This window comes from Sorex fumeus, unplaced genomic scaffold (genome assembly GCF_029834395.1).
Source record: "Sorex fumeus unplaced genomic scaffold, SorFum_2.1 ptg000051l, whole genome shotgun sequence".
Classification (NCBI taxonomy): Eukaryota; Metazoa; Chordata; class Mammalia; order Eulipotyphla; family Soricidae; genus Sorex; species Sorex fumeus.
Genome location: NW_026606108.1, coordinates 1,462,435 through 1,484,519, shown reverse-complemented (window position 1 = coordinate 1,484,519; position 22,085 = coordinate 1,462,435). Strand labels below are relative to the sequence as shown.

The 22,085-nt window shown below is 54.0% G+C and overlaps 1 protein-coding gene across 1 annotated transcript in view; it reads right to left on the bottom strand.

The window, feature by feature from the left end:
- The window catches only part of OCA2 (OCA2 melanosomal transmembrane protein), a 119,465-nt gene extending 104,734 nt beyond the window's left edge, over positions 1–14,731 (bottom strand). Inside the window, exons 1-5 of the mRNA XM_056124706.1 lie at positions 14,556–14,731; positions 10,834–10,932; positions 7,072–7,197; positions 3,181–3,238; positions 1,736–1,808 (exon numbers count right to left, since the gene is read on the bottom strand). Coding sequence (XP_055980681.1) covers positions 1,736–1,808; positions 3,181–3,238; positions 7,072–7,197; positions 10,834–10,932; positions 14,556–14,731 — 532 coding nt within the window. The remainder of the gene's footprint in view (positions 1–1,735; positions 1,809–3,180; positions 3,239–7,071; positions 7,198–10,833; positions 10,933–14,555) is intronic.
- Between the last annotated feature and the right edge of the window lie 7,354 nt (positions 14,732–22,085).

The window sequence follows — 22,085 nt, the reverse complement described above, 5'->3', positions numbered from 1 at the left end:
AGCAGGATGGGGGTCAGTCCTGAGGTTGCTTCACGGTGACTTCCCACCCATGTCCTACTCTGCTCTGTGCTGCACCTCACTGTTGTGCCCTCCTGAGCCCACTGACTGGCACCAACAACTCATCCTACCAGCCTCCCCGTGGCTTTCATACCCCCCCACACACCGCTATGCAGCATTCCTTTCAGCGCGCTATCCACCCCCCACAAACGACCTGCAGGAGCCCCCCTGCTCCTGACACCCCCACTCTTCTGCTTACTTGGGGCACTGCCAACGGAAAATTCTTGGAGGGATGGACCCAGAACAACTGGTTGGCTACTCACAGCGACTCCCGTCCGGGCACACCCTGGCCCTATCTGGGTCTCGTGAAGCTCTCTCTAGACAAGGTGGTTAGGGCTCCCCAGTGAACCCCACAGTTCCCAGGCCACACCCGGTGGCAGCCGGGAGCAGAGTCAGGATGAGAAGTAGAAGGAACTTGGTGCTTTTCTACTCCAAAGTCAAGAGAATGAGGATGGAAGTTATAGGCTCTTCAGCCCCTCGCGTGGAGAAACATCTCTGACACAAAGTCCCCACTGGACAGTGAGGAGACAGCAGGGAGGTAACAGAGGTGAAGTGATGGGGTGAAGTGATGAAGATGAGGTGCTAGTGGTGACAGGTGAGTTGATGAAGGTGAAATGCTAGTGGTGAGGTGACAGAGGTGAAGTGACAGAGGTGAAGTGATGAAGGTGAGGAGCCAGTGGTGAGGAGACAGCAGTGAGGTGACAGGGGTGAAGTGATGGATATGAGGGGCTAGTTGTGACAGGTGAGGGATGAAGATGAGGTACTAGTGGTGAGGTGACAGATGAGGTGATAGAGGTGAACTGATAAGGGTGAGGTGAAGGAGAAGAGGTGCTAGTGGTAACAGGGAAGGTGATGAAGGTGAGGTGCTAGTGGTGAATGGACAATTGAGGCGATATAGCAACAGTGGTGAGGTGACAGTGATGAAGTAACAGATGAGGTGATGAAGATGAGGTGAGGCTCAGACACGCTGAGGCAGGAAGCATCCACCTGGTTAGGCAGTCGCAGCAGCCAATGCTGAACCAACCAGGTTCAATTTTAAAAGGGGACAACAGAGCTCGTGCTCTTGGCGCTGTGAAGATGGAAGGCAAGCAAGTGGGAAGGTGGGCTAGGTGGGAACCACCAGCGAAGTGCCCGGGCCACCGGGCCAAAGCAGAAGCTGGAAGCTGCACTGACTAGAGCCCAGGAGCCCCAGGAAAGCCTGTCCTCATCCCACATGCCATCTCCAACTCCCCATTGCCACCCACCACAGTCCTACCGGTGCTCGTCAAGTGAGCCAATGGTGAGGAGACAGCAGTGAGGTAACAGAGGTGAGGTTATAAGGGTGAGGTGATGAAGATGAGGTGCTAGTTGTGACAGGTGAGTTGACAGATGAGGTGATAGAGGTGAGCTGATGGGGGTGAAGGCGGTGAGGTGCTAGAGGTAACACGTGATGTGATGAAGGTGCAGTGCTAGTGGCTGATAGCTGTTCCATTTCTCTGGGTCGTGAATAACCGAGGAGGGCCTGCGATGGGGTGCTAGTAAATAATGGTTTTTAACCAAATTTTAAAAAGAGAAAGAATCTGGGCAAGGCTGCGCAGGAGCTGCCCCAACCTTCTCCCACCTGAGGCCACCAAACCACCCATCCTCTCTCGCAGGTGCTGTGTGCAGCGGCTCCGGGTCGGTGCCCAGTGTTGGATACAGTAGCTCCCCACTGGAGACACAGCCACCAGCTCCCAGAACTTCTCTTGATCTGGATACAGGCTGAATAATACCTGTAACAACCAGACACATTTCCTGTCAGGTGTGAGCAGTGAATACACTTTCAATTCTGATGCAGCTGGACCGCTGGACACAAGGACCGAATGCAGGGTTGTCACTGTACCTCACGTCCACCTAAGCAGCCCTACTCGATGCTGACTTGATTTCCATTCACTAGACAAGCACATCAAACAGGCCTCACTGTGGTTTGCCAATGTCAAGGACTGACTACCGAGCCTCAAAAAAAAAAATCCTTCCCAGTGGGTGCACATGGCTTCCCCTTGTCAAGAGAGAAAGGAAGAGCCAACTCCATGGCTATAGTATAGGTTTGCGAAATGTCAGGGAACACCCAGCAGTGAGGACATGACAGCTTCTAGATGGTGAAAGCAAACTCCGCTGTCATCCTGGACTCATCTGTAAGGACCAAACCTGGGTCCTAGGAGACTGAAGGCGAGACGCAGCTCTCTGGGGATCTGGGGACACTGACCAACCCAAGTTCTGGGTACATCACAGAACAGCCAGCAGGCCCTGAGAAGCAGCCAGTTTCAGAATGACGCTGACTGGGCAGGGAGTTGAGAGGCAACTGGGACTCCAGAGTTACCATCTCTGTGCGTCTCACACACCAGTTTTGTGCCCCTGTTCTCCAGTGTGGAGGACTACCAAGCAGTGTTTGGTGTTCATGCACACATACACATATATATATACATATATATACATATATGTGTATATATACATGTACACATACACATACACATGCACATACATATACATGAACAGGCACACATGTAAACACACGCACACACACATGCACACACCCACTTGCAACCTGATGCCCGGGTGTGTTGGACAAAAGGCATCACCCATAGCATGCATCTGCTCGTTTGGAAGTAGGCAGCAAGTGTCTGCTGCGTGTCAGCGGGCACCCTGGCATCGCCCCAGAGTCCTGACCTAGCAGCCTTTCTGGTGTGCATGGCTGTCAGGCCCAAGCAGCCCACAGAGAAGAACAGACACCCAGCTTCACCCCTACCCATCACAGTGACCCAGTGGGGTGCAGGTCCCCCATCTCAGAGAACCACAGCTGTCCCTGGGGCCACTGTGGTGGCTGTACAAGGCCCACCACAGATCCATCTCTAACCTAAAATTTGCTGAGTCCCTTGAAATTGGAAAGTGTGACCCAGGGGACAAGCAAGTGGCTGACAGAGCAGCAACAGGGCACCAGGGTTTCTGTCAAAGGGCCTTGGAGGAGCACAGAAGAGCACCCCAAGGCCGGTCTTCCACTCCACAGCCCCTCACATGCCCTCCAGAGAATGAGCCCTACATCCTTCCAACCCCCTGAACCAGCCTGAGGCACTGCGCTTAGGCAGAAACATGGCCAGAGATACTTACAGAGCACGCAGCCACGAAGACAAATAAGCTGACCACCCGGAGCCGCTGCACACAGCACCTGCGAGAGAGGACTTGTGTCTCAGTGGCCTCAGGCGGGAGGAGGCTGGGGCAGCTCCCCCTGCAGCAGCAGCCGCCGTGCCCAGGTTCTTTCTCTTTTTACAATTTGTTAAAGAGCCGTGATTTACAAAGTTATTGGTAGTTGAGGATTTGTTTTATATATAGTTGGGGTTCTTTCTTTATTTATTTATTTGCTTTTTCGGTCACACCCAGCAATGCTCAAGGGTTACTCCTGGCTCTGCACTCAGGAATTACTCCTGGCGGTGCTTGAGGGACCATATGGGATGCTGTGGATCAAAGCCGGGTAAACGCCCTCCCCACTGTGCTATCACCCCAGTAGCTGAGTTTTAAGCATATAATATTTCATCACCGATTCCACCACCAGTGTCTGCTTCCCTCCCCCAGTGCTCCCAGCTTCTTTCCCGAGGCCTCAGGAAACACCACAGGAAGGCAGAGGGGTGAGAAACGTTTGCTCGAGGTGAGGTCGAGAGCACAGCCCCGGGCTCCAGCTTCTGGGAAATACGGCTGATTGTGACTCTGTTGTTTCTCCATTCTCCTCCTGAGTTTTCTGGAAGGATGAATGTCTCTGCAAATGCAAAAGACTGGCCACAGTGTACCCAAGTCCTTCGGGGGAAAAACTGCCACTCTGTGACTGGCTGTGTCAGAGAATCCCCAGTGGGTCCTCCTGACGCTGAGGCAGGCCGTGACTCAGCCCCCTCTGGGCCTCTGGGTCCCTGGTCCCACCAGTTCTGTGCAGGACCCTCACATCGGGGTCACTCAGCAGCAAGTTCCGGCTCTGTACTCACACCGCTCGGAGCAGTGCTGATCATTCCGCACTGGACGCTTGTGTATAGAAATGAAGGAGGAAGCCTTAATTTCCTCTTGCCAACAACAGGGGAGCCCACAGTTCCATTTCTCCCCATGGACAGACCACACCTAGTCCCCAAGGCCCTACCTTGAACATTCTTGAGGTTCCCCAATTTCATATTCTTCTGTCCCAGAACTAGGCATCACAAGACTAAGATAATGACAATACCCGAGGCAGATGCCCGGAAATATAAACCGGCCAGACCACCCTGTAGATTCCCGGCATCCTCCTCACACAAACACCCAATTTTCCTATAAAAATTTCACAAAAAGAGCCACAGTTAACTTAGTCCTCTCCTAAGTTCCTCCCCCTTGGGGAGCACCTTTTCTTTTCTCTTCTACATTCTAATAAACTTTTCTCCTTTGGAACTCGGAGTCTGAGCGTCTTTATTATTCAATATTTTCAAGAATGAAAATATTGAAGAATGTGCAAATCGTGAATGAACCCAGAGCCCCCCCCCCTCGCCCCCCCCCCCCCCCCCCCCGCCACTGCTTCTGCCTCACCTGCATCGGAAGGAAACGGGAAATCTCTGTCAGGATCTCAAAACCTCTCTGGGTGCTTTGGCTGTGACTCAGCGGCAGAACATAGCTTGAACACAGCTCCGCCCGGCTCCTCACAATTTAGAAAACCCACACACAACTTTTTAATCCTTTGAAAACACTGAAACCTTATTTTGCATTGTCTTACATTGAGTGAAGCTATGAATAATCATGTCACATTTCCAAACTGTAATTCAACAGGCTCCCATTTAAGTGGAAATCAAAATGACACTCCTTTTAGAGCACAAGGCATTAGCCGAACTGTTCTCAATACAAATCCAGTGACATAAATACCAGGACTGACGTCCAAAGCACATTCACAAGGCTCAGGCAGGGGCCTGTCTCGCCAGTATGGGAAGAATGGAGCTTGGAAACAAATTCAGCCCTGCAGCAGGAAAGAGAAGGCCCTGGAATGTGAACTGCCCAAGGCCCTGGAGCCTTGGCCTGGTGTGGAGCCGACCAGAAGCCGCCTCTGTGGCTGTCAGGCAACCCTGGGAAGGTCATCCACAAGATCAGCTTGTCACTCTTGTGGCCAGGATGCAAGATTCCTGCACACGCACACACACACACTCGCATACATTCACACATCACATACGCACACTCCCACTTGTACACACACATCACATACGCACACACAAAAGCACACACACTCACACATCACATATACACATACACTTGCACACATGCACTCACACATATGCACACACCACATATGCACATTCACACACACTCAAGCACACAAACATATGCACACACTCATACACATACACACTCTCACACCACCACACACAAGCATACACAAACACACACATATGCACACACAAGCACACACACGAGCACGCACAGAAGCACACACATCACATGCACACACTCATACACATACACACTCTCACACACCACTCACACACAAGCACACACATAAGCACACAAAACACACATATGCGCACACACACAAGCACACACATGCACACTCACATATGCACACATACACACTCACACACTTGCACACACATATGCACACACTCACATATGCACACACACATACACTCGCATATGTGCATGCACACACACACATACACACTTGCACATGTGCACACGCAGAACACAAATGCTTTTATAGCCAAGCATGTTCCGCAACCAGCTGGGGCAGCTCCATGGCCAAAGCAGCCCTGGAGGGTCGCCACGGCCTGCTGGGATGATGACCAGGACAATGAGGGCTGCCCCTCAGGTCACTGAATACACCCTCCGGGCCAGAGCAGTGGGACAGCAGGGAGGGCACTTGCCTTGAAAATGGCCAACTGGGAGTTCAATCCACAGCACCCTATATGGTCCCTCAAGTCCACCATATATGATTCCTCAGCTCATAGCCAAGAGTAAGTCCTGAGCACCGCTGGATGTGAGCCAAAAATGAAAAAAGGAAGAGGGAAGAAGCAGAAGGAGGAGGAGGAGGAAGAGGAGGAGGAGGAGGAGGAGGAGGCGCTGGCCTCGACCTGCAGAGAAAAGGGAACAGGTGGAGACCCTTGTACTGTGCAACTGTCCAGAAGGCCACTGACAAGGGCCCATGTGCCACACCAAGACAGTCATGTGGCCACAACCAAGGGCCAAATCCAAAGCAGGGACCTGTAAGTTCAAGCCTCCCTGCACCTGCGTTCCTTGGAGGTGCCAGGCAGGCACAGTTGCTCCCAGTTGGTCCTTTCCTTGCAGAGAACCAAAGGCCCAGCAGAAGCCACAGGGCCAGGTAGCCCACGCACATATGTGGGAGCAGGCTGACGCAGGCGAGCTGGGGCTGCGCCCAGCCTCACTCATGCGCAGTGCATGCAGGATGTGTCGGGCAGGTGGCAGTACTGGCCCTGCAGATCCGCGAGGAAGGTTGTTATGGGGTTAGGTTGCCCACCTCATCCTTTAAGTACCTGTTTTGCAAACCACAATGTCCAAAAGGGGGTTGGGGAAAGGGGGAAGGGAGGGAGGAAGAGAGGGAAAGAGAGAGAGAGGGAGGGAGGGAGAGAGGGAGGGAGAGAAAGAGAGAGAGAGATAGTAAAAGAGAGGGAGGAAGAGAGGGAGAGAGAGGGAGGGAAAGAGAGAGAAGGAGATAGGGAGAGAGGGAGGAAGAAAGGGAGAGAGGGGGGAAAGAGAGAGAAGGAGATAGGAAGAGAGGGAGAGAGAGGGAGGGAAAGAGAGAGGAGCTAGGGAGAGAGAGGGAGGAAGAGAGAGAGAGAGAGAAAGAGAGAGAGAGAGGTATCTGCCATAGAGGCAGGCTGGTTTGGGGGTGGGGGGTCGGGATGGAAACTGGGGACTTTGGTGGCCAGAAATGTACACTGGTAAAGAGAAGGGCTGGAATATTGTGTGTCTGAAACCCAATCAAGAACAACACTGTAATTGTGTATTTCATGGGTGATTCTATTTTTAAAAAATAATTAGTCTTCCTACCTCAGCTTGGAGCGCCGTGATCCACTGTGCGCGCCCTGCAAAAGCTCGCCCTTCCCAGAACAGGTTTCCCAGGAGTCACCAGCAGCGGCTACGAGCTCCGGGTGGCAGAGGGGGAGGCTCTGGGACCTGCTGGACAAAGATTTATTCTGAGCTGGGAGGGAGGAAGCAATCTGGGTGTTTAAAGACTCCAGTTATGGGCGAGAGGGCAGGGTGCAAAGGCGTCTGAGTCCATGCAATCTTGCCTTGCCCATGCAGGACCCAGATTCAGAACCGCATATGGCCCCAGAGCCCGGCCAGAAGCAATCTCCGAGCACAGAGGCAGGAGGAAGCCCTGAGCGGCACCAGGCGTGACCCCAACCCAAATAATAATCATGAACAGCATGACTCAGCAGCGTGCAAAGCCTGTTGGGCAGGACTGTCCCGACCCCGCAGGGCCCTCCTGCACACACACCAGCTCCAGCTTCCTTCAGGGGTCACCTCCTCGTGATGCTGCAGTTCTCGCACCCTACTTTGTTATGCCTGTCCTGGAAAACGAGTGGGTGACATGAGCCGTCATGACAGAGCTGTTGCTTCCCCCACAGCATCTGCACCAGTGTGTGTGAACGAGTCCAGGAACTGGACTCCAGAAACTTTAATATTGCCATATTCTTTGACTCTGTGTTGAATCCTCGGACCTCGGGCAATCCCTGCCCTATAAATGCACATGATCCCAGTAGGTTACACCAGAGCCCGTTGTTCTCACGCACTGCACAGAATCTTGCGGTCAGCACAGCACTGTGGGGTCAGCAGCGCAGGCCTGGAGAGTGAGCCAGGCCATCTCTCTCAAGGCACTGGAATGGTCTCGAACAATTTCCGCATCGTCTGAGAACTGGGTCCCCAGAGTGGAAACGTCATTTTCTTCATAAGAAGAACCCCAAAGAGCAGGTCAGGCTCTCTGAAATAAATCAGTATGTGACAAGAGGGCGAAGATGCTGACCATGCACAAAACTTCTACAAAATCATCTTTTCTTAAAAAAAAAGTTGGTGACTGGGAAATGCTCAGATGTGTAAGGAGTAAGATGGTAACCACCTCAACTGCTGCACAGACAGAATGTAACAGACGGAATGTAACAGGCAGAATGTAGCTACAATTGGAACTAAAGAAGCTTCTCTTATAAACAGAAAGAGCAGAGCTAATAGTGGTGCTTCAGAGAAAACTGGCTTCTGATCACAGCAGGAGTGTTCTCTGCCCTGCCAATAAGGGAGCCATAGGCATTCAGTGGCCACTTGATGTGACCAGAAACTTACCTGAATTCCACGGGGACCCTGATCACCACGCTGGCAAAGGCAGGTCATGTGTCATTAGCTGCATCTTCCCACCCCAGCACCCTGTCACCCTCTGAGAAATACTGAATAAGTGTTATCCTACTATGCCATCTAAAACCACAACAAAAAAAAAAAAGAGTTGGTGGGGCTGGAGCGATAGCACAGCGGGTAGGGTGTTTGCCTTGCACACGGCTGACCCGGGTTCAATTCCCAGCATCCCATATGGTCCCCCGAGCACCACCTGGAGTAATTCCTGAGTGCATAAGCCAGGAGTAGCCCCTGTGCATCACCAAAAAGAAAAAAAATGAGTTGGCAAAAAACAAAAGCATCCAGGGACCTTTGAGCCACTCTTACCTCAGTTGGGTTCGGAAGGGAAAGGGGAAAATTTTGTAAACAAACTAGACCCCTTTTTTTTGGTCAACACCTGGCAGAACTCGGTGCTTACTCCTGGCTCTGTGCTGAGAGGCTCGAGAATCACTCCTGGAAGGGCTCGGGGCACCATACAGGATGCCGGGGATTAAACCCAGGTCAGCTGTGCATGGCAGCTCCGACCTGCTATACTATCACTTCCACCCCCTGCCACTCCCTTTCCGATACAAGATTCAACTCAGGCTCTCAGACCCGCCCCTACAACCCACATGTTGAAGACCAACACTAACGCATCTGTTTCCCAGTGAGCATGCTACCAGGTACTTCAAAGACGAGCACAAAGGCACAGCGAGCCTTTGCCTTCTCCATACTGGTGGGAAGAAACAGAAGATGCAGCCTATGGAAGGAGGAAGCAGGAGCCGGAGCCCTGTTGGAGCAGAGGGAGCGAAGCAGCCCTGGCAGGAGCCACCCGGAGCAAACGCCCCTTTCCTAGAGAGCCAGAGAGGGGGGAGGGCCCGTTTGCAAAGACACCGCTGGTCATCAGAATGTTCTGGAGGAAGTCGGGCCCTTCCTAATTGGCATCCTGACTCCTTATCCAGTGCCTGGAACCTGAGTCTGGAGGTGAGATGAGGACCCCCACGGCATATAAGCACCCACCCCACTTCTGGGGGATTCTAGTGCAGGGGAGGGGCAGCCTGCCTGCTGACCAGCTCCCAGCAACAGTGGGCAGAAGGCCCTCGGGCTCCTAAGAGGGGAAGAGGGGACGTCCGCAAGTTGCCCCCACTCGGGCCTTCAGGACCACCCGGCTATACCCCAAAAGGACCTTCACACTTGCAGTGCAGTGTTTGTTTAAACCCTCCGGTTTTGCCTAACTCCTAGCTTCAGTGAAAATACTAGGGCCAGAGTGATCACACAGCGGTAGGATAGTTGCCTTGTACATGGCTGATCTGAGTTCAATCCCCAACACCAAAGGGTGTTTTCTGTGAGGCACCCCAGAGAGTCTCCCGGCTTCTGCCAGGAGGGATCCCTGAGCGCAGAGCCAGGAGAAAGGCCTGAGCACCGCCAGGTGTGGCCCAAAAACAGACGAAAAGAAACCCATGAGGAGAAGAAAAGAAACTCCAAGAGGAGTCTTTTTGGTGGTGAGATGGCCCTGGTGCTTTGGAGGTGGGTCCAGAGAGTGTTGTTCTCATATAGAGGTGTTATAGGTTAGCCCTAGAATTCTACAGTATTGCAACCCTGTGATAAATCAAGCCAGAAAGAAGGGAGAAAGAGAGGTGGGGAGGGGGGGGTGGAGAGAAAAAGAGAAAGAAAGAGAGAGGGAAAGACAAGAGGGAGAGGGGGTAGAGAGAGAGGGAGAGGGAGGGAGGGAGGGAGGGAGGGAGGGAGGGAGGGAGGGAGGGAGGGAACACACACACGTTTCCAAATGTCTGAACCAGACCATCCTTTGTTGTGGGCCTGTCCTGTGTTATCACAGATCATCTAGCATTTCGACTGGCCCCTACCCTGTAAACAGGGCTACCAGCACCCCACCCAGACATGCGGCAACAGAAACAAGCCCACAGATAGTGCCGCCCTGGGCCCTGATGGGACAGCCCAGTAGGGGAAGCTGTGTGCTGTCCACATGCTGGCCAATCACCACGGGGCTGCTCCCAGCTGAACTGGACACTGACGCCACAGAAAACCATCTCTAGAATCACGAACATTTTCTTGAACTGATACATATCTGGCAGGCACCACACATCTTGGGTAAAAATCCACAGCAAGGAAGAAATTCTACATGAAAGCCCATTTGTTCAGAGCTCATGGCCACATACACGAAAGGCCTACTGCCAAACCACACTCTGACCCCGTGGAAGGAATTTTAAATTCCAAAGGCAATGCTCAGAAATTCCTCGAGGCACTGGAGAGATAATACAATGGGTAGGACGCTTGCCGTATATGTGGCTGACCCTGTTCAACCCCAAAGCCCAGGGTGCCCCAGCCCTGCCAGGAGTGATCCCTGAGCACCGCTGGATGTGGCCCAAACACCAAGAAAGAAAAAAGAAATTTCTCTAACGTATAAGAAGTTGGGGGTGGGGGGGGACTCACCTTTTCTCTTGCAGGGAATCCCTCAGCAAAGGGATGTTTTCTGTGAGGCAGGGGTCTGTCGGTGCCGAGACGAAGAACTGGGGGAAAGGAGAGTGACCCCTGAAAAGTATATGGAGGAAGAGGGTTACAGGTCAGAGAAGGATGCACATGTCAGCCTGTGCCTAGAAGCGCTAAGACCAACCCAAGAGTCAGGGGTAAAATGGGAATTTGACTAAGTTTCTAACTGAATTGGTACAAACAGGAGTTTTAAGAGAGATTATGGGGCTGGAGCCATAACACAGCAGGGAAGAAGTTTGCCTTGTACACAGCCGACCCAGGTTCGATCCCCAGCACCCCATATGGCCCCCTGAGCACTGCCAGGAGTAATTCCTGAATAGAGAGTCAGGAATAACCATGAGCAACGCTGGGTATGGCCTCAAAAAAAAAAAAAGAGAGAGAGAGAAAGAGAGAGAGAGAGAGAAAGAAGTCATTAGAAATGTCTCTTCCCTCCAGCACAGACCAGATTGGAAATGCAAAGCAGAAACTCCCGAAGAAAATCAGACTGGCTGGAGTGATAATACAGCAAGTAGGGTACTTGCCTTGCCTGATGCCGTCCTGGGTTAGATCCCAGGCACTATATAAGGTCCCCTGAGACCCGCCGGGAGTGATCCCTGAGTACAGAGCACAGAGCCAGGAGTAAGCTCTGAGCACTGCTGTGTGTGGCCCAAAAAACAAAAGGCAAAATAAAATCAAATGCTACAGAATGAATCAGTTCCAGTTGCCCCTTCACTCCAGACCACATTTTCATCAGAAACCTGTTTATAGAATGTAGGAAATATTCTAAATATCTAACTTATTAGGGAAATACTAAATAAATGGAAACCATTTGATCTATTAATTTACAATATTCTGCAAATACTGTGATGAGGGAAATAGCTATAGGGTGCTAAATAAAAATAATTTTCATTTTAAAAAAAAGGAAAGAAACACCCTTAGAGGCATTTGCCTTGCACATAGCAAACCCAGGTTCAATTCCCGGCACCCCATATGGTTGCCCAAGCCCCGTCAGGAGTGATCCCTGAGTGCAGAGCCAGGAGTAAGTCCTGAGCACAGTCAGGTATGGCCCAAAAACTGAAAAATAAAAAATAAAACAAGAAACCAGTTTAGAATCTGATGGGTCCTTTTCTACTCAGAAAATTCCATTTCCTGAGATGACATGTTGAAATGCCAGGCATTCAAGTCATCCTAACGGGGGCCAGAGACGCAGTTGCACCCTCAGTCCTTCCCAGCATCACATGGTTGCAGGGCACCGTCAACAACCCCCCAAAGGGCTTTGGAGACCAGCAGCTGCAGCCAGCAAGCGACCCACTTCCTGCGGAGACCAAACAGAAGCCAGCACTAATGGGATCGAGTGAAACCAGGTCAGGAAACGCGCCCCCTAGCCCCAGGGCCCAGAAAGAAATGGTTGCACTGTGCTGGCCTGTCCACTGGAGTTATTGCCCTGAGTTTAACCACATCCGACCATCTGAGAAGCGAATCCTCACACGGCACTGCAGAGCCTGGTGCTCGCACACACGCTCACGCACATCAAAGGACACGTGACCACTCAAGGCCACTGATTTCCAGGGAAAGCCGAGGAAAGCGTTTCGCTTTCAGTCTGTTGGGAAACCCATCGCTTTAGATACTCCTTTCCGAGAACACCCAGGGCACACAGATAACCGTCGCGGCTATCGTGAAATGCCTGGGAAAATAACAGCGATTCAACTACTAAAGAGAGCCAAAAAGAGGAATTTTGAAGGAAAAAAAATCCGCGCCCCCTCATCCCTGCTCTCTCCTTTTCATTCAAGCATGCACCCATAACATGAGAGTTGAGGCTAGGTCAAACTACTCCCGCCATATCCCACAGAGTTCAGGAGAAAGGTAGACGAGAACAACGTGCTGGCACCTCGACCCATTACTGGCTGGCTCCTGGGTGACTGAAGACCTGTCCTCCACAGCGTGAGCAGCCAGAGGAAGTGGCAGAGACCAAGGCACCCGGCCTAGTGTGGAGAGGGCGGCCGAACTCTGCTCCAGAGTCTGCCGCGTCCCGGAAGCAAAGGGGCGTAAGCCACTGTTGGCGTGGTTTTTAATTCCCATCTCTCAATGACCCAGAGAAGGCACCTGCGGGGCTGGGACACTTGCCTGGTGTGATGCTGACTCCAGTCTGAACACAAAAGGTTCCCTGAGCATCATCAGGGGTTGCTCCTGAGCACTGGGGAATAGCTCCTGAGCACTGCTGGGTGCAACCCCCACTCCCCACAAATTAGCATATTAGTCACAAAGGAATTCATGTTTGTTTTCATTTTTTTCTCCCTTTGTAGTTGCTGCTGCATCACTCGAGAATTGTATACACCTGTTCATGGAGCCCAAACATGCCCACATCCCAGCCCCCCACACACCTGTTCATGGAGCCCAGAGACCCCACATTCCTGCCCCCACTACACCTATTCACGGAGCTCAGAGACCCCACATCCCAGACACACACACACACACACACACACACACCTGTTCACAGAGATTTCCCACTCCACACGCACCTGTGGGGCAGGTCTGGATTAAACCTGCAACCTCACATTTGCAAGGCAGGGAGCTCCCCTGAGTCACAACCCTGGGACCCCAAAATCTAACTGTAATCAACAATTGTTTTCATTTCCTGTCCTTCCAAAGGTGTGAACTATGAATTCCTCCTACCAGGTAACAGCTAGATCAGCATGCGCTCAGCAGTCCGGGCCCCAGGCACCTTTAAACTACTGTTTTCCTTCTCTTCATCTCAGTTGATTTTATTTGAAAGGTCTGACAGGGTGTTATCATAGGTAAAAGAGAGTGGAACTATGACAACGACCAAACTTAGACAAGACTGTCAGGCTGGGCAGGGTCTGGTGGAGGGAACCTGGGGACACCCCGGGAGGGAAGTGGACATTGGTGTTCGGGAATGATGTTGGAACACTATATGCCTGACACTACTGTGAAGAACGCTGTCGATCACAGCGCCTCCGTCAAAAAATTGAAATTCTCCTGCACAAAGGGGTTTGGGGGCAGAAAAGAGTTAAAAAGTCCCGCACTGCAGGCCACAGCTGTCTGCTTCCCAGGGGCGGGCGGGCACTTAGGCTCTTCAGCTCTTGGCTGGCAGGTGGCAGATGGCTGTATCTGCACGTAAGTACCCAGAGGATAGAGAAACAATGCCCACAGATGAGCTCAAGAAAACACAAACGGGGGGGAGGGGGGCTGGAGTGATAGCACAGCGGGTAGAACGTTTGCCTTGCACATGGCCGACCCGGGTTCGATTCCCTGTATCCCATATGGTCTCCCGAGCACCGCCAGGATTGATTCCTGAGTGTATGAGCCAGGAGTAATCCCTATGCATCTCTGGGTGTGACCCAAAAAGCAAAAAAAAAAAAAAGGAAAGAAAGAGAAAGTAAGAGAGAAAGAAAGAAAGAAAGAAAGAAAGAAAGAAAGAAAGAAAGAAAACACAAATGGGCTGACGAGACAGTGCAGCAGGTAAGGGACATGCCTGGCACACAGCCCAGCCAGGTTCTTTCCCTGGAACTACATATGATCCTTAGAACACTGCCAGGAGTGAACCTGGAGCACAGAGCTAGGAGTCAGCCCTGAACACTGCCAGATGTAGCCCCAAACAAACAAACAAAAAGACCTGAACCTTGTGTTTATAGCAATGTGGCCCAGGGAAGCCGGCATGAACTCACCTTTGCTCTGTGAGAAGCAAGTCCAGGTCCTGGGCCACAGTGCCCCAGCTGCTCGGCCTGTCCACACTGCCCCCAGAGAGCTGCAACCGGGGTCCCGCGTGAGGGGCAGCAGTCTGGAGCAGGTCCATGGCCAGCCTGGAGGGGGCAGGCCCACCATCTCTGCTCTCCACGTGCATCTGTGCTCGCTTCACACTCCAGGGGCCCAGGAGGAAGCCACTGTCACGAGACACAAGCCAGGGGACTGTTGGCACACGGGGATTCCCAATGCCGAGGACTCAAAGACAACCCTTCCCGGGTCCGGATGCCCTGATGACACACAGGAGATGGCGCGTCCCAGAGGGGGACACTGGCTTCTACCTACAACACATCCGCAGAGCGCTCATAAGGGAAACCCTGGTATGTGCAGAGCAGAAAAGGCCATGAAGCACTGCTCTTTGCTTGTCGGCATTAGGAAGTGTCAAGGGTATGGAAACGGCCCTGATGTGCTGGGGTATTTCCCAGAGTCTCTACACTGTTCCTGGGCTGTGCTGGCACCAAGAAGTGATGTTTAGGGGGACCAGAGGGTACAGAGGAAACATCTGGACACTGATGGTGGTGCAGCTCTAAGTCCGTGCAGCTGCTTGTAACAGCAATGAGAAGGGGCCTCCAAAAAATCCCAAACATTGCTACCAAATGATGCAGCAAATCCACGTTGGGGTTCCCTATTCCAAATAATAGGAAAATACTCACTCAAAAAGGGGCTCGCAGCCTCGTGCTCACTGCATCACTGTTCACAGTGCCCCAGCTATGGCAACCCAGCTATGAGAAGGGTCAAGATGGTGTGGGATGGGGGGACGGAGAGGCAGCCTGGCATGATGGGAAGGAGGGGCACAGTTTTGCACCGTGACAGCAGTCCCAAGCACAGAGACTGTAGCACGGAATATTAGTCAGCAACTAAAAAAAAACATGAAACGTGGCCATCTGCAGTGAAATGGGAGAGACTGAAGCGGATGGTGCAAGTCTAAAGTCAGAAGGACAGGGCCACATACTGGACGATCTCACCGTGTGTACAACATGGAGTAGAAGAGGGATGAGCAGGCAAGATGTGATCAATAAATCGGCAGAAATGGACAGCAAAGCTAAGGCTGTGTGAGGATAAAAAGTGGTAGAAAGGGCGCAGAGCTCCGAGTGGTTGGCATTGGTGTTGTTTGTTATTAAAAGGCTGCAATAAATGATGAACGAAAGATACAGAGCAAAGAAAACTTCCAGAGAAATAATATTTAATGATGAAAGGGTCAACTGACCGGGACAAGAGACAGTACAGCCGGCCGGCCGCACCGCCAGCCTTGACCTCCAGGCTTGACCTCCGCAGCCCAGAGGGTCCCCCGAGTACCGCCAGGGCTGATGCCCGCGGTCTGGGGAGTCCAACCTGGTCACCGCCCTGGGGGCTGCCAGGTCCCCTGAAGTCACTCCCCTGGGGGCTCCCCTACCTCGGCCCCCGCCTGTGAACCCAAGGGCACCCCGACCCGGAAGAGAGCCTACGACCCTCCTCGGCCCCATCCTCTGCCGAGCACCCAGCACCCCCAGCCCCCCAGCCTCCGCACCCCTCCCGCAACCCCCCACGCCCAATGTCCTCATCCCCGCATTCCTTGGGCAGTGCGCCAAAATCGTCGCTCCCCCTCGCCAGCAATCCCCAGCCCCGCCCCCCAGCGACCCCCGCCCCGCTCCCCCGCCCCCATGGACCCCCCAGATCTCCGCCCCGCTCGCTCCCCCGCCCCCAGCGACCCTCCATCCCCTCTCAACGCCCCCAACGACCCCCGAGCCCCGCCCCAGCGACCCCCCCCCCAGACAGCTCTCCTGCTCCCAGAGACACCCGGCCACTCCCCGCCTCCAGCCCCTCTCCCTGCCCCCAGCGACCCCCAGCCTGCTATCCTGCCCACAGCGACCCCCCCAGCCCCGCCCCGGCCCACTCCCCGCCCCCAGCCCCTCTCCCCTCCCTCGGCCCCTCTCCCCGCCCCTAGCGACCCCCAGCCTTGTTCCCCGCCCGCAACGACCCCCAGCCCGCTTCCTGCCCCCAACAACTCCCTAGCCGGCTCCCCCCGCCCCCAGCCACCCCCTCCAGAACCCCCCTAGTCTGCTCCCCGCCCCCCACGACCCCCCTAGCCTGCTTCCCTCAGGCCCCGGCCCACCCCGCGGCTCTGCGACCCCCCAGCCTCGGGGGTACAGCCCGCACAGGTGGGCTCTCTCTACCCCCCCGGGACCCCCGCCCCCCGGGACCTCCACGACCTGGCACCACAACTCACCTGCTGGACCCAGTGGACCGGGGTGGGAACTGGCGCCCGAGGGAGGCGGGGCCCTGCAGGGCCGGGCTGGTCACGCCCTCCGACGCCCCGCCCCGGCCCTGCCCCTGCCCATCCCGCACCGGCTCCGCACCCAGCAGCCGGACCCCTCGGCCGGCCAGTCCCCGCCTGGCCCAGCCCTCCTGGCAGAGGGCCCAGAGCTGCAGGGACTGGCGAACCCTGCCTGGGGGTCCATCTCCTGAGAGCCAGCTGGGCGCTCCTGTCCCTTCCTCCCGGGAGCTGTCCCAGGAACACCTGCGGCCTGACAGAGGCAGCCCAGTCACACCCGGACAGACTCACGGACACAACACACACAGACTCACAGACATCCCCAGACTCACAGACAACCCCACCCACCTCAGACTCACAGGCACCCCCACACCCCACACTCACAGACACTCCCACACTCACGTCTCACACTCACAGACACCCCCACTCTCAGACGCCCCCACACTTGCAGATACCCTCACACTCAGACGCCCCCACATTCAGACAGCCCCATGCTCACAGCACCCCACACTCACAGACTCAGAGACACCCACACACGCACATGACACCCCCACACTCACAGACAACCCCACACACTCCACACACTCACAGGCACCCCCATACCCACAGGCTCATAGACACCTCAACACAGACTCACACTCAGACACCCCCGCATTCACAGATTCACAGATACCCCCACATTCACACACCACTTGACACACAGACACCCCCAGACTCGCAGACAATCTCACACAGACATGCCCCCCCACACACACATAGACGCACACAGACACACTCACACATACAAATTTACAGAGTCATAGACCCACTCACACAGCAATGCACATATAAAACACAAATTTAAACAGGCACACAGAATCATACATGCACATGCACATTCACATACATGCATAACACTCCTAGACATGTACACATACGCTCATACTCACATGCATTCACACATTCACATGTACAACCACATTCTTGCATGTACCTTCAAAGACACGCACACATGTTAACGACACACTGACATGCACATAACTTCACCTGAGCAGTCACATGCTCTCATATCTACACTTAGATATGCATGCTCATACACATATTCACATGCTTAGACATGCTCACATGCATGCACACATGTGCATATACAACGGTTGCACATGCATGCATGCTCAGATACTCATGTGTTCATACATGCACATGCATGCACGCACATGCACGCGTGTGCATGCTCAGGCCTGCGGTGGCCTCTGTGGCCTCCCAACACTGCCCAGGAGGGGAATCCAGGGCACGCTGGAAACCCTTCTGCCATCCCAGGAGCCGGTTCCCTAAAACCAGTCCCTGAAGTGGAGCACTGTGAGACTCCTGGCCTCAGAGCTGCCCATGGCCCACACACACTCACACCTGGACCAGTGCCGGCACCAGTGAACAGCCTGAGGTCATCCATGTGACAATGATGGGACTCAGGGCTCACTCCCGGATCTGTGCTCAGGGCCACTCCCAGCACTGTGCTCGGGACTCACTCCTGACTCTGTGCTTGAGGCTCACTCCTGGCCATTGTGCTCTGGGCTCACTCCTGGTTCTGTGCTCAGGGATCTCTCCTAGAGGGGCTCAGGGAACCGCACGTGGCACCAGAGAGGACCCTACCCAGCCATCCTGTTGCTCTGGCCCCAGAATGACATCCTTGAGTCCCTGAATGCAGGCATGTTGGGCAGTGCTTCCAGAACTCACATCCCCCCACCCCCACCATCCCAATGACCTCGGTCATATCCATCCAGTCACTTTCATCCAGCGGTCCCCTAAGGCCCCCCAAATCAAAATGAGCTCGTGAGGGTCAAGCCTGAGTCGGTCAGAGCAAATGCCAGTGGCCCTAGGAGCAGAGCTAAGGCTGTCTCTCCGCACCGCTGCCTTAGTTCAGAGCTACTCAAGGGGGATTTCATGCGATGCTTTTGACATTTCCAAAAGCCGTGGCCTCAGAGTCCTGCCTTCTCATCCACTGCTCCCAGCTGGCCAGTCTGTGGGTTTGCACGTGCACAGGCTTAGGACGCTCTGTGTTCCCAGATTTCTAGTTAACCCCATGTTTCCCAGTTAGCAACCCCAGAAGCCAGTGGCCGCATAGTTGCAGGCAGGCGGTGTTCATGCTGACTGGACTCTCCTCTCCACGTGCACTCGTCACTCGGAAGCAGCTTCCCAGGCTGCACCTTATGGTCTTGGTTTGCAGCCTGCTTCTGGTCTGCCCTTCCCCGGGCTGGTGGGCAGGATGGATCCCAGCTCTGCACTTGTCCCCAGTTCCGGGGCTGAGAGACACGGGCCGATGCTGGCTGTGCACACAAATCCCGCCCCCCCCCCCCCACTACTCCACCCCAGCATCCGATCCCCAGAGCACCAAATCAACCTATAAAACAAAAACCTGCGCAGCAAGACAAGGGCTGCGAGCAGGGGGGCGGGGAGCTGCAAGTGTGAGGGGCTTCTGCCTGGCACCCTCTCCAACACCTCACGCATGCACAACCGCTCCACACGCATCACGCATGCACACCCGCTCCACACGCATCACGCATGCACACCTGCTCCACACGCATCACGCATGCACACCCGCTCCACATCACCACTGCACACCAATGCCACACACACTACCCACTCCGTACACAGCAGACACGAACACCCCACCCGTCCTGCACACATCAGATACGCACACCTGCTCCCCCACACTAACTGGCACAGCTGTGAGGCTCCCCCCTAGGAGGAGCTCATCCCAACTGAACACATGAGCAAAGATTTTAGTGCAGGGATGTGCAGCAGGGTGGACCTTCTGCACCGCTGGTTCTGCACACGTCACCCCCTGTGCCACCCCCTACTAGAGCTTAAGTTTGGCATGATTGAACAAGAGCAAAGTCGGGACTGGGGGGTCAAGAGCCCACCTCCTTGGCACGGGACCCAAGCTCAATCCCAGACACCCACACACACCAAGTGAGGTTTGTCGGCAGAAAAGGGACCCAAGAAATGAGAAGTGTAAGCAGGTGCCCCGTCTTGGACCCCGAGAGAGCTGTGCCATGCAGGACCGGGCTCTTGGACCCAACTTCTCACCTTTCTGCAAAGAAGAAAACCAGGGTAGTCCTGAGCTGTCACAGAGATGATCTTGGGCAAAAATGAACTTCGTATGAAAATCAGAGTCTGCCTTCCTTTTTTGAGCATGGAGTTGGTTTAGAGAAGGTGAGGGAAGGAAACCGGCAATCCTCCAGTATCACCAGGCTAAACACCCAAGGTGGGCTGGAGTGACACTGGGGAACCTAAGGCATGCGAACAACCCAGCTACAACCCCCAGCAACCCATTTGGTCCCCTGAGCCCTGCCGGGGAGTGACCCCTGAGGCAGAGCCAGGAGCACCACCTGAGCACTGCCATGTGTGGCCCAGAAACCAAATAAATAAAGCACCAACGTTTCGCCGAAAGAAGTCTGCGGCGACTGAGGAGTGTGGGAAGCAGACACGCGGTGGCCCTCCAGGCTCCTCGCACCCTCCCTCTCACAGCCTGCGAGCTGCTTCATGGGAACTTTCTGCTTTCTCCACGTTGGCTCTGGGAGGTGCTGAGTGGGAGACGTGAAGTCAGTTCCGGGGAGAGAGTTGTAGATGTCATTCTGAACCGTTCTTGAAGAATGATAAATAATTTGAGCCTATCGTGGGAAGGGGGTGGAACTGAGCAGAACCGAGCGGACTCAGCAGAGTGCTCGCAGGGATGGTCTCAACCTGGAAGGTGTTTGGACATGGGGTAAAGGTGAGCATTCAGTCATGCCACTTCAAATACTTGAATATTTCTTGCTTAAGGAAGGGTCGGCGCTTTGTTTTCAGAAGTCATTTTTTAAAAAACTTTTATTGAATCACTGAGATGGACCCTTACAAGCTGCTCTTGATCGGATTTCAGTCATACAGTGTTCCAACACCCGTCCCTCCACCAGTGTACATTTCCCAGCACCAGTGTCCCCAGGCTCCCTCCCATCACCCCCCACCCCCACCCCCTGCCTGCCTCTATGGCAGGTGCTTTTCAGAAGTCATTTTCTAAAGACCTTCCATGAAAAGAGACGTTTTTATCAATCTCTTCTCGAGAGACAACTGGACCGTCATTCCTGTTTCTGCAGATGCTGCTGGCCGGGAGGAAACAGACTGACAGAATCTCATCTCCTGCAGAGCACAAGCTGCAAAGGGGAACACAGACCCATGTGGGGCCTCAAACAAGACACAGAACCATTTGCCGCACTGGTGGCAGAATGCAGCTGCCACTTCAATAAGGGGCTACCATGTGGCCGGCTCTGGCCACGGAAGGAGCAGGTCTGCACTGTGGCATACTGCCTGCCACTCCCCAGCTCTTCCTGTCAGAAGGGACACATGTGGGCCCCTCACTCCCAGCCACGATGAGCCACTCCTGATGGCACGTGCAGGTGAGATGGATGCGGCTTCCGCCCACCAATTCTGGGTCACTATCACAGGGTTGGTTACAACAAACCTCCACAGGTTTGACAGTATAGAGATTAAGACGCTGGCCCTGCATCCACTCGACCTTGGTTCCATCCCCAGGCTCATTATGGTCCCGAGCTTGCTAGGAGTGAGCCCTATGCAACACCAGTTCGGTCCCAAAACCAAAAAACAATAAAACATACAAACTAAACCCTAAATAGACCCGTAGACTAAGGGAACGAAGGTGGGTCAAAGACGCTCACGTGGGCTTCCTCTGAGTCCAGGGCGAGTTCCCAGAGAAACGGGAGCTGTTCCCACACTGTAGTTCCAAGTGAAGGGTGTCTGGGATGGAGGCAGCCCCAGATGCAGCCCGGCTCACCCCCGACCTGGACCTCGAGGGGTGCGAGAGCCAATCCCACACATGCACAACCGCTCGTGGACCCGGCAGCTCACACCAGCAGGGCCTCGGGCTGGGCCCCACTTCCACTGCCAGCAAGGCTGGCTAAGAAAATGCAGCCAACAAGTCTCTGACAGACATTTTATTCATAGGGAATCAGATGTCGGCATACACGCGACACGGACATTAGACAGAGGTCCCGGGCCATGACAGCAGAGACGACGCTCAGACAGGTGGCCCCGCTGGGGACACGTCCCCATCGCCAGCAGCAGCCCCGCGCCTTCTTGTTGGCCTGGTTCGATAACCTCTGATGCATCTGAGTTAATACTGATCATTTCATGTCCAAAAAATGTTTAATAAACAAAGTCAGAGCAAAATTAA